The 14,534-nt window shown below is 37.5% G+C and overlaps 1 protein-coding gene across 1 annotated transcript in view; it reads right to left on the bottom strand.

Annotated features, from left to right (window-relative positions):
• Window positions 1–14,534, bottom strand: part of TBC1D22A (TBC1 domain family member 22A) — a 352,669-nt gene that overhangs the window by 278,172 nt on the left and 59,963 nt on the right. The window contains exon 6 of the mRNA XM_075274179.1: window positions 3,463–3,533. Within this exon, the coding sequence (XP_075130280.1) occupies window positions 3,463–3,533 (71 nt within the window). The remainder of the gene's footprint in view (window positions 1–3,462; window positions 3,534–14,534) is intronic.

The following is a 14,534-nucleotide window of genomic DNA, read 5'->3' as shown; positions in this document are numbered from 1 at the left end:
GCTGAATGAACTCTACTTCCTGATGCATCTCAACAAACTGCAGATCACCCAATGACGCGGGTCACCATTGCATCCAGTGATTGGCTGAGTGGGCATTTCCTGTTTGTTGAGACAGAATCAGTAACCGCCATAACTAAGGAGGAAGGGTGAACCAGTAATTGGCTATGCAGGAATCTCTTGTCTGCTGAGATAGGACAATGTGGTAGACACTATTGTGAGCCCAGTGTCGGGAAAAGGAGTTACAGGAGTTGAGAAGGCGGGTACTGCATCTGCTCTGTTTTAGGTTTTTAACCCATTTGTAGACTGTTTTAATTTCTTCCCCCATGAGAAAGCCCCAATAACAAACTGTATAACCCTAAAAGTTAAACTACTAAGTGATAAAATAGCAGTTTGGTTAAGACAGCCGGACAGTAGCATCTTGTTCTCTCTGATGGTTTACCTAATATTGTGGCAAGGTCAAATTGTTATAACTGATATTCCTTTAGGTAAACTAGAGATCCCTGAAAACCATACTACAATGAGAAAGGCTTCTAAAACCAGATATTTTGTAAGGTTCAATAATAATTATAATTAATTGTTAGGTAATCAATGTCAGATGACATTCTGTTTTTCTAAATTCACTGATATATAGCGTAGCTATGTGCTGCTCCGATGCCTTCACTTCTGAACAGAAGTCATTTAACAAGAAACATTTTTTTTCTTCTTTTTTTCCACAGTTAAAATTGTCCTTTTCTGACATTTTGTAACATTTTAAGGGATCAAAAATGTTGCAGTAAGCGATCCATGAAACCCCCCTTAATAATACCATCCTAAACCTTAGCTAGCTGCTGATTTAATTTGAATAAGTGCTTGTCATTTTATGTGCTATCATTTAAATTACAACTCCTTTCATGCTTTCTGGACAAGCAAAAGATCACAGTGAGTGCACGAAAACCTTGTAGCTCATAAACTTAAGGACAGACTAAAACCTGCCTAAGCATTCCATCATAAAATTTTAAATATCTCAACATTGACACCTGACTTCATCTAATAATGATCAGTAACCCATTACTTTGATTATACTCACCATAAAAGCTTCAAAGCAATGGTATTGAACATTAACAAATACATATTTCTTAGGTATAGCTTTACTTCACCCATTAAAAGTATGGAGGAAACCACTCTTCATATGCTGAGTGCCTCTGATACTGGAAATTACCTGGCAAGACATTCTTGGTGTACACACCCAAGAAGCCGATCATATTCTAGGCCCTTTATTAATGCTGAAAGGCAGCAATACATGCTGAATAATAAGGATTAATGTGTTTTGTACAGTGCATTCTGTACTGTCATGCCATGTCAACTTGGACTAGCCAGATGATATTATACAACATATTTAAAGAACATTAGACAGATAGATCGATAGATAGATAGATAGATAGATAGATAGATAGATAGATAGATAGGATAGATGAAAGTTGGTTTGGAGAGTTAAATTTTATTCACATAACCAAGTGCTAGCCATGTTTGTGCAGTAATTCCGGAGAAAAATGCAGCATTGGTACTACACCATATCGTTTTGCGACCTGGGAGCACCAGATGAAGTGAGTTTGTGGAGGCACCGGCAGCACACGGATGTCATCCATGAGCCGTCTGTGCAGTTTAGCCTAAAAGTAGCAGAGTACACAAAGGGGAAAAGTGGAGGAACTGAATACTAATAAATGCACTATTATAAAGTGAGATGAAAGAGTCTAATTCCCTGATAAATGTGTGATCTGCTTGAATAAAAGAGAGGACAAGTGTGATAAGAGTGTGATTAAAGCATTGCAGTTTTACAATATAGTCTAAAAGAAAACATATTTTTGTTGCCTATAGCAAACTATTACAGAATAGTTTTAATTTCTTGCAGTGCTATGATTGGTTGCTATGAATATGAAAAACAGGTTCCTTTTAGACAGTGTTGAAAAACAGCTAACCTCCCCCCCCCCCAAAAAAAAAAAAAAAAAAAAAAACCTGCAGCAATATAAACCTAAATTATAGTATTTTGCAATAGCAGCACATCACACATGACTGTGTTGTGTATACTGAGGTCAAAGAATTATTTAGAGATTATATTCTTACTCTGCTATGCAGCTGTCAGATCAGTGGTCACATGACTGCTGAGTCTATGAGTATTTTTGTTGCAATGGCATACTATGTATTATTAATGTGATTTCTTTCAGGAATTATGCTCTCCAAATATATGGCCCTCCATCTACAATATTCTGTAGAGAGGCCTGAATATTATAATTGATCTACTGGGCATAAGAAGCACCCATACATACCACAACATTGAGTTAACAAGTAAGGGTATAATACACCTCATGGCACCCACTCTACCTCATAGATTGTAAGCTCTTGTGAGCAGGACCCTCAGCCCCATTGTGTGTAGTGACTATTACTCTGTAATATATGTTTTTGTCTGTACTTGAATCCTACAATTAGTAAAGTGCTGCGGAATATGTTGGCGCTATATAAATAAAATGCATTATTATTATTATTATTATTATTATTATTATTAGGGGTGCAGGGCATATTTGCACTGACCAATTGAAGACTGGAGAATGTAATTTTTAGCATGTTGCCATCTGATACGCCCCACAGTACCAAATAACTGCACGCACACACAAAAAGCGAGTACTTTAAAAAAAAAAAAAAAAAAATTAAAAATGTTCAAACCTGTTACTGACAATTTGCACTTCTTTAAATTTTTGAATCAGAAAAGCCTTTCAATAAATGGCAGTCTGTATTATTCAGTTGTCTAATAGTCTATCACATGCATAATAGTAAAATGAACAATCCAATGCCTCTCACAAAACAGAGACTCTAATACTGAGTCAACAGCTTTGTGCTTGCATAAATTCCCAATTAAAACTGTTAAAATCCTAAATAAAATCCACTAAACTGCAAACATATTAGCTCTCATTAGTATGAGGAAAAAGAATTTTAACACTGGAAATTAAACTCAATCTGATGTAAACACTTTGTTTTCCCACTTGATGTTATGCCAAAAAAGGATAGCTGTCTAAAGCATCTTTCTGAGAGAAGGAGGAAAAAAAGCAGCAGTGCTAAACACTCATGTGTACAGCTCAGAATGTTAAACAGAGGTTAAGTGCATGGAGATCCAGTGATAAAGTCTCTTTAACATTCTCCAGAGTAAGCAGTCTAAGTGAATCCATCCAGAATTGTACAGCTGTTAAAACTGGCAGATATAACAGACACCAGTTAAAACCATTAATATTAAAGAGGATCAAATCTGACAACTAATACATTTCTCTAAACATCGCAGACATTTCCTCTTGCATATCTTTTAATAAAATAATTCATCGAAAAAAATCAAACTTGAGAATACAGAATAATGGAAATAGCAGATATCTTCAATATAAAAAAGGTCTTATTTGTGGATGCACAATGTGTCCTGACAGCAGCCAATGATCAACTTACAGACAGCAACTTCCATGTAATGGATCTGACAGGCTTCGGAATTCCAGACCAACTCAGCTTCCTCAGCTCATCTGTAAGGAAATATAGATAAGATAAGAAAATCTTTTAATAGTCCCACAATGGGGAAATTTCAGTGATACAGTTTCATGGATGGTACAGTAGTATATAGCAAGAGAGAAACACGTACAAGCAGATGGCAGATAGAGAAATACTAGAAATCATAGCAACTAAAAAGAAAGAAACAAAGACACACTGCAGGATCATTTAGTTCTCTGTGTGAAGTGATGTTGGTAATACGGCCCAACCGTGATTGGAGTGGTTGGAGGACACGAGGAGGAGGGTCACAGCATGTAGATATAACAGGCAGAAACAGTTTTTTGCAGAGGTGGGGACATATGCAGCTATCACGATTATACATGTGGTAGTTCTGTTGGTAGGTAGTGAGATCTCATGCTCATAGCTAATAATTCAATATCTTGCATCAGAGAAGATAAGTATGGGGCTTTTTATTGAGATCTAATCTTGATTTTTATGAAAATCTGATTTAGTCTTGTTTACTTAGCAGAACAAGCTGCAATAGATTTATTTCATAAGAAGAAGTAATGCAATTTTATTCTAAATCCCACTGTAAAACTTTGACCACCAAAATCACATTATTACAATACACATACACAAATTCACAGTGTCAGACTCCATATCGGTCCCTGTTCCTTTGTCTGAACAGGGTCTTTATTGTCATTGGTCAAAATGGTAAAACATGCAAACATTCAAATAAGGTTTTTCAGATATGTTTTTACTGTATTACTCAAAAAAAAAAAGTTATGTTGAGTGAGCGTAAAGAATTATTATAGAAACAGGTCTGCTGGGCTGTTAATCTATCGGCACAATATTTTACTGTGCCCTTTAGTCTAATGGCACCTGAAATGGAATAATTATGGTGTTTCATAAGTCACAATACAGTTGACACATTCATAATGCGGCCATATTCATGATGGGAGCACCCCATCCTTCTCCGTATATAGAGGTAAATGCACATCAGTTGTCACTAAATAGTGAGTAGGTGGGAATATGAAGTGGGGGCGCTCACCTCGTGGATATAGGGGGCTCAGGGATGCGAGGTTACCGTATCCAATTTTACCTGTGATTAACTAAAGAACACAATATTTTATATCATTTTATTAGTTAGTCCCGCTGACTAATATATCAATATAGGAGTGTGATGAAATCACATAGAGATGAGGAAAACAGGCAAAGGAATTTTCTAACATTGTATTACTCAGACAGGTTGTGAGAAAATCCGGCATCAATCACACATAATGCAACCATCACATAAGAGTAGCTCTCCCCCTTAAATAACAATTTTGCCTGCTGTTTATACCCCTAGCCTAAAATGTTTATGACAATGCAATGCTTATTTTCCATAAATGGGTTTCATTTCCCAGCAACATATTTAGAAAGTACAAAGATCTTCATACAACAGCCCAAAGATACATAAAATTGCTTCAATTACGAGAAAAAATATTTGCAATCCTATCTCTGTAAAGAGTTTATAGAGCCGGTAAATATCATGAAAGTTCTGTAAGATGGATGTAGAAGTGAAATGACTGTGCTCAATATGCTAGAAAAGTTGTTTAGTGCTAAACAGAAAAAGAGACTCCCATCCTCTGCTATATTCTAAATGGTTTTGCCGGAATTATTTATATTTCCACAGCTGCTATATAGTGCGCACATATTTTACTGTGCATTGTGAGAATGGATCTTATTTATGTTGGAAGCGTCTCCGTTCCGAGCTGGAACTCTTATTATGTTCACCTGCATGCTCATATAACATACCTTTATATTAACAATGGAAAATATTTACATGATCAGTGAGTCTTCCACATATCAAACCAGCCACACGACGTAAAGTCCTTAACAAGGCATGAGCATTATGTTGTAAAATAACCAATTATACAGGCATTCTATCAAGCGGCAAATTTTACGCTAGCCCAATAATGCCCTTCTTTGGAGTATTGTAAAAGCACAGTTCTAGCCAGCGCCTCTTGGGCTTTCAACCAGGGAACAAAGGTTCAAGATCACTCTAATGTTACAATAAACAAGTCAGTCAGTCCCAGTTCCCATGCTGCAGGTACTAAATGACAATATCCCCAGCACAAGAATAAATTGTGCCGGAGCTGTTCATAGAGCATTAACCACACTGAGAGGGCCAAATATAAATAGCATTCAACCTTCAAAATACCATCTATAAGAAAAGAAGTTCTTCTACTAGTATACCTAAATTCAGCAAAATACTGTTTTCTACAGACAATGGGGATGACTTACATAGTTCTAAAGTTAAACTAGATAGAGCATCTCCCAGTAACTTCCTTATTAATATTCACTGCACGGAGGTGATGTCATTGTGCAGGAAATAGTAATAGGCCAGCTGAAATGGGCTATTCATCGGCTGACCAGGTGTTGGTACCTGAAAATCTGGGAATACCTCACTCACTCATTGGTGTTCTATGTTATCAGTCATTATCACAGGACAGCACTCACATGGACCATATTAACAAATATAAGCTTGCAGATCCTTCACTCTTAATAGGGTTTATATCAGGTGCATTGTTGATCCAATAGGTGGCATTGCCTCAGCTCTGGGAGTTTTTGTGGGATAAAACTGTACTTCATAATTTTACCAATCAATCTTCCATCAGATGCCTAGGAAATATGGAATTAGAAAAAAAACTGCATTTGTGCAACATTCTTATGGGCTTTGTCTTTACAACATTCGTTCTGCAGTTTAAATGATAGGTCACCTGTAATCTGTGAATCAGTATGATTATGTCCAAACTGGTCGATTGGATTTTTTTTTTTCCAGATTTTCCTAAATCTAAAAAGGTTGAGAAACACTGACATAGAGGAAACACTGGATCTTGGGTCACCATACGTTTTTTTTGTTGTTGTTTTTTTTTAAAAAAAAAAAAACCAAAACATTTGATAGCAACAATATGTTAAATCTGCACAAGTGAAAGGTAAAAAATGTTTTCATCAATAGACCTTTTCTAGACCCATAAAAAGGTATCTCCATAGGTATGTAGCAAGACATAATGTTATAAATATGTCAGGATCTGAGGCTGGACAGCCCATCTGATTATCATTCTGCAAAACTAGATTCACATCAATATTCATGGATTTCGACACACTACATTAAACAAAGAAAGGTGTGTAATAGACCGTGAAAAAGGCTAAACACCATTTATCTCTATCTAAAGAAAACTCACCCTGTTCCACTACAGTGTAATCCTTTTTAATACTTCAGATTTGCCTGCATACTTATAGATATGCAAAGAACCACAATGAACTATACGACTGGTTTTACATACATATTATTATCTTCTATTCTAACAAATACTTTCTAAATGTGATACCAGGTAAAAGCTCAAACAGTACCTGACATTATTTTATATATTTTATGTGGTCAAAAAAAAAAAAAAAAAAAAGAAGACTTAAGCCACATCAAGGACATTCCATCCAGATCAATCGCTGAGAGAATGTGCTGTGTATATGCAATGCTAAAATGCTGAATATGTAGAAGAACCTTTATGAAGATAAATCACTAACAATTAAAAGTGCTTTCCTTTATGGAGACAAGCAGTTAATCGCAGAATTCCTGGTGCCTTTCCTTTCTTATGACATCTAACATACAATTACTATATTTTACAACTGACAATACAACAGCATTTTGCATCTTTAAAAGTTGCTAAGGCTCCATATACAGATATGCTTACAAGCATTACTATTTCAAGGGTCCCTGGTAGAATACTACGTAAAAAATGTAGCAACAGAAAAAAAAACACCTTGAATTTAAGTTCACAGCTTATAGAAAATCTAAAGAAGGTTGTACATAGGTTGTGCAGCAGAACTTCATGGATGACTGGAGTAACCCCCCCAAAAACAAGCCCACACACAAGGGGGGGGGACTCAAAAAGGGAATAAAGGGGTTAAATGTCATTAGACTTGGTTTTTCAGGACATCACACACATGTTTGACTGGACAGAGATCTGGGGAATATGAAGGCCAAGTCAACAGCTTGAACTCTTGGTCATGTTCCACAAACTATTCCTGAACAAGTTCAACAGTGTAACAAGTTGAAATATAAGGAAAGAGGCCACTGACATTAGAGGAAACCATTGCCACAAAGGGTTGCACTTGCTCTAAGGTAAGATAGATAACACTTGTAACAATTTGGGATATAGCAGTTCTTTTAGGTTATCCTGATTTCCCAACATGACCAACAATTCAAAGGAAGTAGCATCTGTGATCCCAGTAGAAACAACTAGACTGCTAACCTTGCAAGGCTTCAGATGAAAGAGGTGAGAATTTGATTCAATTTTATTTCTTAAATGAAAAGTAAAGAATAAATGGATAAAGAATACCCCAACAAATCTCATTCATTTTCTCTTCTCATCTGTTTTAATTCTATTTTGTCAATTAAAAGTGATAAACATACACAAATAGGCTAGATTGAGCTATATATAAAAAAAAGTCTATTAACTACATAACCTGATGGAGATGGATGACCCACTGTCGGGTGAACAACAAACTATCGTAGAACTGCTGCGTATTACTGAACTAGTTAGGTTTATCTTGCATATATACTTTACCTAGTAAACATAGTGCACTGTATCACATACAGTATGTTCATAAACTATTTCTGAAAAGAAAAACCCCACAAGGTATTAAAATGTCATCTACTGTTTGGTCTAAAAAATAAAGAAAGTTCTAGTTCATTTATTAGTGGCCATATCTGTTCAGCTCACACTTGTGATCCCTCCCCTGTGCTGTCAGCTACAAAAATTAGACAATGAATCTTGTTCTTCTAGTATAATTAAACTATCCATGATAACCTCTAATGCTATATTAATCACACGGTTGGAAAAACCAAACTCAATTGTCATTGGTTATTAAGTCTAAAGAATGTTCCAGAGGACAAAAAAGCATAAGAAGAAATGTTTATGGACACAAACATAACCATATCTAAAAAGGTCCATATCTAAAAAAGGTTTGAAAGCCAAACAAAGAGCAGCATATGTATTTTCAATGTGCATACTCCACATAAGATACAGTAATAATGTCCATTCAGCTATGTCACTAGGCAGGGTAGTGATCGCCTGATTCTCAGCGACAGACTTCTTCAGCTGTGTTGCACTTATAAGGCTAGATTCATATGACAAAGATATCCTTTATATAACAAACCATGTGAATGCTAGAGTTTATATTTTATTAAAACTTTCACCCCTAATAAAAGAAGTGGTCCCTTCAGTCAGCTAGCTGGTGGGGATGTCAGGGCCAGACCCCACTTAACTTAAAGGAATTGTTCAGTTTCAGACAAATACTGAGATACAAATGTTATGGTTTGTAGAATAACAAGTTACTTAATTTTTCAATATACCATCTGTATAAATTCCTCACAGTTTTCTATAAGTTGCCATGACCCTCAGTTATTCACCAGATAAAACTGAAAAGTCCAGTTTCGACTTATTTTACGCCATTAGAACCAATGTATAGTGATGAGCTTGTGGATCTTAGCTGGTATGATGTTCTTGTGCTGAGGTCACAGCCACAAAACTCTGTAGTTAGTGATGCAACAGAGTATAGGCAATTTTTTTTTGCAGACCAAGTGCTTCAGTACCTAGTGGTCTTGATACCAGAGTCTGTATGGTCTACAGCTTCTTGGCTGAGCTGCTCTTACTTCAATATACTTATATTCCGCATTAATACCAGTAGAACAGATATACCGTGTTTCCCCGAAAATAAGACAGTGTCTTATATTAAATTGTCGTCCTAAATATAGGACCTGTCTTATTTTCGAGGGACTTCTTATGACAACCGACAGTCATGCCAGCACTTTCTTAGCGGAGCGCCGGTATGACTGCTGGTTGTGGGTAGTGTAGGGGAGGTATCCAATTTACCTTTCCCATCTTCATAGCAGCGCTGGAGCTGCTGTTCGTCCCAGCAGCGGAAGTGGTGGGCGGGGCTTAGCGAGGCTTCCAGCGGTTGCGCTGGAGAGCCTCACTTCACTGGCATTGCAGCCGGCTGGATGCTGTGCACTGTGCTCCATGTGCACTGTAAAGCCAACTGCTTTGGGCCCATTCACACGGAGGAAAATGGCGCTGAATTTGGTGCTGAATTTCAGCGCTGAAAAAAAAGCCTCCCATTGACTTCAATGTGTTCCTTTTTCAGGTGCTGTCAATCCTTGCCAAAATGGCGGTGCTCATGCGCTGCTGGTAAAACGGTCAAAGTTGACTCAGGTGCCAGGGGCCTTAATGCCCGCGATAGTGCTGTATAATACAACATATACCTGGCAGCTATAGCAACCATTCAATTCCGCCATATTTAAATACCGGACATCTGCTTTACTATTATGGTGAATGTCGGGAAGGAGTTTTTGTTGATGCAAATTATTATATACAAGCCAAAATGAGCAGTAATACTGGTTTCTCCGCTAAGGAAGTGCTGGCATGACTGCGGATTGTTATAAGACATCCCCTGAAAATAAGACAGGTTCTATGTTTAGAACGACAATTTAATATAAGACACTGTCTTATTTTTGGGGAAACACGGTATATCTGTTCTACTGTTATTAATGTGGAATATAAGTATATTGAAGTCAATGCAACACTACTAAACACACTAGTAGATTCATTGTGTGCGAGTGCAGGGACAGACAGTAAAGTATACGTCCTCTCTATAGTACTGCAGGATAAACTGGTGCAATATAAAGGGATTATCACTTAAGAAGGCATGTACACACATATACACATTGGTATGCACCACCCTAGCAAAATAATTGACAGCGAGTCGGAGCTGAACTTGCAGTAACCTCTGTGCTGGTTCCGATTGCTTTTCAATAACATAGCTCCATTAAGCAAGAGGGTATTACATCCTTTAAAGCATGTAAAACTAAAGTAGCTGTTCAATTCTCATTGCCTGCCATCTTATAAGAACTAGGAGCTTTATTTCCCTTTGTGACCATGATCTTAAAACTATTTCCACTAATAAGGCTTCTTTGGCACATACATACTAGCAGTTGGCACAACAACTTCTCTGTATTCTTTCCTGAACAGCTCTGCCATTTGGTGAAGCTTTCAGTATAAGCCATTTGGGAATGATTTCTCACACAGATGCAGAGTTGCTCTGTTACTCAGTTGACTGGCATGAAAACAGCACAATAAGGTTTTATCTTTGAGACAAGGCTGCAGGACGGTAATAATCTCCATAAACGAAAATAGGCAAACTTTACCCCTATTGTGAGAATGTATACTAGTGACATTTTGATGTGCTAACACCTTACATTAAAGGGGACCTGTCAGCTCTCCAGGCACGTCTGTAACAAAAATTTGTATTCCCCGTATTATTACCATTCTGGATCATCTTTTCTTAGAGCTCTCCTGTGCTGTTCCTCTGTTATTATTCTTGGAAACTTATGAATCAATGAACAAGTAAGTGTTAGTAGTTGGGGGTGTCCCTGCACACCATCACACTGTCTACCCAGTAAGGACACTACCAGTCAATGCAGTCACCCTACCATTTATTATGATGCTATGCCAACACCCTCTTGTCAACTGGTCAAGTCATATATTTAAATGAGTAGCATGTTAACAACAGATATTTTGGGGAGAATACAAGTGTTTAGAAAGAGAGACATGTAATGAAAAAAAAAAAACACATGTCCTTTTTAAACAATAAGGAGTTAGATAATAAGCTACAACATAATAATAATGTACAGCAGGAACTTCCTAAAAACGTAAATGAAAAATTTAGTGAAAATATTTAACTAGGGTATCACCATGGTGTCTAACAGGACCCCTACTGAATATACTGTCTGCTTATATTGCTGGAAAGCTGACAGTGCTCTGAATTCAGCGCACTATCGGCTTTCCCGATCTGTGCCCGGTGTAAAGCGCTATCGGTCCCGGTACCGTAGCGCTTTACAGTCAGAAGGGCGTTTCTGACACTTAGCCAGGGACGCCCTTTTGCCCAGCAGCGTTCCTCCCCGCTCCACAGTACAGCGCAATAGGCGCTGCTGGGCAAAAGGGCGTCCCTGGCTAAGTGTCAGAAACGCCCTTCTGACACTAAAGCGCTACGGTCCCAGGACCGATAGCGCTTTACACCAGCACAGATCGGGAAAGCCGATAGTGCGCTGAATTCAGCGATCTGTCAGCTTTCCAGCAGTATATAAAACTACATGTGCCCGATCTGATGAAAGGTCCTCTTTAAAACAGACTGATTTTAAACACAGACCTTGCATCACGTACAGTTTATACTACAAAGTGTACATCAAGCTCTGAGAAGAATCCTACTGTTTCCAAGATAAGTAAGAAGATGCCTTTCTTAAATGCAAACTCTCACAGGTTATTTACTGAGGGGTTCAGTCCCAAAACAACTTTGTTGTATTACCATATGTATCTGCATTGAAAATAAAAAAAACCTTTTATACTTACCCAGCGACTATACTTCAGGCACCTGTGAAGTCACTGTAAGTAAAAGTGAAGTAGAAGGGGAGAAGTAGACCTCACCCCGAACCTTGAGCGCAAGTGCAGTGAAGCCAGTGTACGTCATTGGACTCAACTCCAGGCAAGTACAAAGATTTGGGATTTTAATGCAGTCCTTATTTGCAACATATGTGATCTCTGTTGATGTGAAAGCAAGATATGAAAGAAAGAAGCTGAACTATGGGTTATGGAGGAGGTTTATATGATCTGGAATAGGATTTCTGAGCAAATAAAGCAAATCCTGACTCGAATTCTAGAAGAGACAGTGAGTCCTGCTTATTCTGCCCACATGCAGTGATCGACAGAGTTCGGTGTACACACTAATACAGGGAAGGATGTCAATCACCCTGTATAGGTGTGACAAGCAGGACTCACACTCTCTCCATCAGGAGCTCTGGCAGGGTTTACTGCTTTTTCATTCATTTTAATCAAAAGAATACCGCTCAGCTTTTTCTTTTCGTTATTTTCTATTCTCAGAGTAATGTAAATCAGATTTTCTTTAGAGGACCTGTCATCAGGTCACTTAACACGTCCCATCACTCTGTACGTTGTGGAAATTTGCTTATTCAAATCCGTTCAACCATTCCAAAGATATAAGCCCTTTTAAAACTTTGATTTTTGACTCCCTGCCTTCCAGACCTCATAACTTTTTAAGTTTTTCATTCATAGAGTCATATGAGGGCTTAAAGGGGCTCTATCAGCAAAATTATGCTGTATGAGCCCCACATATGCGTGAATAGCCTTTAAAAAGGCTATTCAAGCACCGCTTGAAATAAAATAACATTAGTGGTGCCTAAATAGCAGAATACTATTAATTATTCTGTACAATATAATAGAGAGCTGGAAAGAAGTAAGAATTGGAGGAAAAAGTGCATCTGTGCAACTTTGTTATGGGCTTCATTTTTATCGCATTCACTGTGCAGCCAAAATGACCTGTCCCCTGTATTCTGTTTCAGTACAATTCTGTGGATACCAAATTTATATATAGTTTTATTTTAGCCTCTTAACAAAAATACAAACCTTTGCAAAAAAAAAAAAAAATCTTTCTAAAAGTTGGCATATTCTGACACCCGTAATTTTTTTATATTTCCATGTAAGGGGATATGGTTTCAGGTGCTGTCAATCCTTGCCAAAATGGCGGTGCTCATGCGCTGCTGGTAAAACGGTCAAAGTTGACTCAGGTGCCAGGGGCCTTAATGCCCGCGATAGTGCTGTATAATACAACATATACCTGGCAGCTATAGCAACCATTCAATTCCGCCATATTTAAATACCGGACATCTGCTTTACTATTATGGTGAATGTCGGGAAGGAGTTTTTGTTGATGCAAATTATTATATACAAGCCAAAATGAGCAGTAATACTGGTTTCTCTGGGAAGGAAGGAGTCTCTTTGTGCTGAATATCCTGCAGTTTTACTGCCAACTTGTCTAGTATACCCGAATATTAATCACTACTAAAAGGGCTAATATCATTGGAATAACTGAATGGATTGGATAAACAAAATACCAAAAGTGTTAAAGGTAAAAATACCTTTCAAATTATATTTCATTGGGCCTTCACAATCTGTTGACCAGTTCTCTTTAAGGTGTAACTAAAACTTTTGGACAACTTTTGATTTTCTGGCAGTATTTGGTTCAATAAATTTTGTAATATACTTTAATTAGCAAACTTTGCATCCTTTCTGTGAAATCCTGCATTTCTTCACTCTTTCCCTGGATTCTATATTGAGAGCTGTTTTTGCCTCTTACTGAATACTACTGTGTTTGGAGTACAGGCTTTGAGTACAGGGTTGTGTATCGTATAGAAAAAATGAGGGTAGGGGAGGGTCACTTCAAAGTTATTCTCTTTTTCATATGGCAATAAGGTTGCAATGGTGTACAAATTTCTAGAGATATCACTGGTTAAAAACACAGTTGGGATTGGATTACATATATTTTCAAGATGCGTATAAATATCCCAATCCAGGCTGTGTTTTCAAGCAGCAATATTTCTGGAAATAATGTAGATAACACTTTAGAAGAGAATCTGCTCTTTCAAATGATACCAAAAGCTAGTTTGTAAGTTTCATAATGCCTGAGATATAACAGTTTGACGTGACCCTCCCCTCATTTTCTCTACACAGACCTGTACTCCTGTACACAGTAACATTCAGTGAGAGGCAGAAACAGCCAATACCGAAAAAAAAGGAAAGGGTGAAAAAACGCAAGATTTCACAATTAGGATCATGAATTTGTATATGACAAAATTTATTTACAACACAACTACTGCAAGATAGAGATGAGTGAGTAGTATTCGATCGAATACCTCACCGGCATAGGAATGTGTGTAATCAGCCAAACACCAAGGGTCTTAACGCTTTGAATATTTCATGTGTTTAAGCCCTTTGTGTTCGTCCGATTACATGCATTACGTCGGCGAGGTATTAGATCAGATACTACTCGCTCATTACTACTGCCAGATAATCAAAAGTTGTCCGAAAGTTTAGTTACACTTTGACAAAGAGGTTTTACAAGTTGGTAAATGCACCTTAAAG

This window comes from Leptodactylus fuscus, chromosome 5 (assembly GCF_031893055.1).
Source record: "Leptodactylus fuscus isolate aLepFus1 chromosome 5, aLepFus1.hap2, whole genome shotgun sequence".
In the NCBI taxonomy this organism is placed as follows: domain Eukaryota; kingdom Metazoa; phylum Chordata; class Amphibia; order Anura; family Leptodactylidae; genus Leptodactylus; species Leptodactylus fuscus.
This window is presented reverse-complemented; position numbering and strand designations above follow the sequence as displayed.